Genomic DNA, 2,182 nt, shown 5'->3' with positions numbered 1-2,182 from the left:
GGTGTAATCATTAAATAAAGTATTAAAACCTTGTTACAGTTCGAATCCCTAATTAGTTGGAATATTTGACTTCGGAAATAAGGTTAATTTGATGAGCATTTTATAATTATGACCGATGGACTATTATGGACAAAAACCAAATAGGTATCAAATAAACCAGGACAAAGGACAATTAACCCGGGTAACAATTAATTAAAATCAAAACGTCAAACATCATGGTTACGGAAGTTTAAATAAGCATAATTGTTTTATTTCATATTTCATCGTACCTTTATTTACTGTCATTTTAATTACTGCAATTTACTGTATCGCAATTTAAATTCTGTCATTTATATTATCGTCATTTATCTTTACGCTTAAAATATAAAATCGACAAACCGGTAATTAAACGGTAAAAACCCCCTTTTATAATAATATTACTATATATAATTATATATATTTTATAAAAATATAGTTGTTAAAAATATAGCGTTAAACTCAGCTAGCTCCCTGTGGAACGAACCGGACTTACTAAAAACTACACTACTCTACGATTAGGTACACTGCCTATAAGTGTTGTAGCAAGGTTTAGGTATATCACATCCGTAAATTAATAAAACTTGTGTAATATTTCGTAGTATTTCGAAGTAAAAATATAACTATTTCGTACCCCTCTGCTTTAACATCACGTTGGTAATAAAGAAACGCAAAAAGGAAGGGAGAAAGAAGGTGAGGTGGCAACGTTTATGTTATATCTCTCTTCAACTTTTAATTATTTACCTTTTCAAATACGTATCAAATGTAATCACATTCACACTAAGAAAATCTCATCCACTCCACCTCACATTCACCCATATTCATGGTGTTACCTTTTAATCCATGACATTACTATATTACAGTAAAAAAAATCACGTTTTCACCGAAAAGAACTCGATTTGAATCCGGGTCATAGTTAGAGTTAGAAAGTGGTCTATATGTCCAAATAAACTAATTAACAAAAAGCAATTAAGCAATGAGTTCAAGCCACTGACCCCACTTGTGCCATTAGCTATACATCATCCCATTCATTGCTTCTATTATGTATCAATCCTATTCCTATATACTGCCATATACCCACATGGCCAAACCATACAAGCATTGATCTTCAGCTTTCTTTTAGCCTTCTACTTCTTTCAAGCCTTTCAACAAAGTACCACAAATTTAAACTCAACAACAACTCGATACAAAAAAATGGATTACTGGTCAGCTGAAAATGCAACTGAAGCCTACATCAAAACCATGCAAATGGTAAGTTTATACAATCTTTTAAAACTACTTAAACAATTATTTATTTGCATCTCTAATTATTGCAGTGCAAAAAAGTAAACGAGCCAGATGTAGCCGAGTTTATCTCAGCGATTGCAGCTGGAAACAACGCGCAACTCATTGTGGTTACATGTGCATCGACAGCTGGTTCGACGGTATTAGGTCTCATTGCAGCCACTCATCAAACTGGTGGTAGGCTTATTTGCATAGTCAAAGGACAAGAAGAGCTTAAATCATCGAAACAAACACTTGGATCCCACGCAAACCATGTTGAGTTTATCGTAGGAAAGGCTCAAAATCTGTTACTAGATGAATACAAATCGGCCGACTTTGTTGTGATTGATTGTAACTTAGAAAACCATGAAGGGATATTAGAAGCTATACAACAACATAAAAGGGGAAAAAGTACTATTGTATTGGGATATAATGCATATTGGAAAGATTCATGGGTATGGAGTAGATTAAATAGTCAATTGTTGCCAATTGGAGAAGGGTTATTGTTGATGAGAGTTGCCGGAAAGTGTGAGGATGGTGATCGGAGAAACGGTGCACATGGTGATTGTGGAGGTGGTGCAAAGAGGACTAGTCATTGGGTAGTTAAAGTTGATAAATCTACAGGTGAAGAACATGTCTTTAGGGTTAGATCAAATGGTGGTGGTGGTGGTGGTGGTGGTGTTAAAGCTTAATTAGTACAGTAATTAATATTAAGCTTTTCGCATTATTTGTCATGTTTTGTTGAGGTTGTTTATGCATTATGCCTAACGACTAAAAATAATTCTTACATATAATCTAGGTTTTTTATCCTTCCGATTAATGGCGAAAATCATATTCCTTAAATTAGTAAAAGATCTTGTTATTATAATTACTCGTATAATAAAGCGGAACTCTTTTTTTTCTT

At 33.6% G+C, this 2,182-nt stretch overlaps 1 protein-coding gene across 1 annotated transcript; it reads left to right on the top strand.

The window, feature by feature from the left end:
• Window positions 1-1,087: 1,087 nt before the first annotated feature.
• Window positions 1,088-1,970, top strand: LOC139889605 (uncharacterized). Its single transcript, XM_071872547.1, has 2 exons — window positions 1,088-1,266; window positions 1,332-1,970. The coding sequence occupies exons 1-2, from the start codon at window positions 1,210-1,212 to the stop codon at window positions 1,968-1,970; spliced, it is 696 nt and encodes a 231-aa protein (XP_071728648.1). The 5' UTR covers window positions 1,088-1,209.
• The last annotated feature ends 212 nt before the right edge of the window (window positions 1,971-2,182 follow it).

This window comes from Rutidosis leptorrhynchoides, chromosome 2 (assembly GCF_046630445.1).
Source record: "Rutidosis leptorrhynchoides isolate AG116_Rl617_1_P2 chromosome 2, CSIRO_AGI_Rlap_v1, whole genome shotgun sequence".
In the NCBI taxonomy this organism is placed as follows: Eukaryota; Viridiplantae; Streptophyta; class Magnoliopsida; order Asterales; family Asteraceae; genus Rutidosis; species Rutidosis leptorrhynchoides.
The sequence above is the reverse complement of the archived record's forward strand: the minus strand, read 5'-3'. Positions and strand labels throughout refer to the sequence as shown.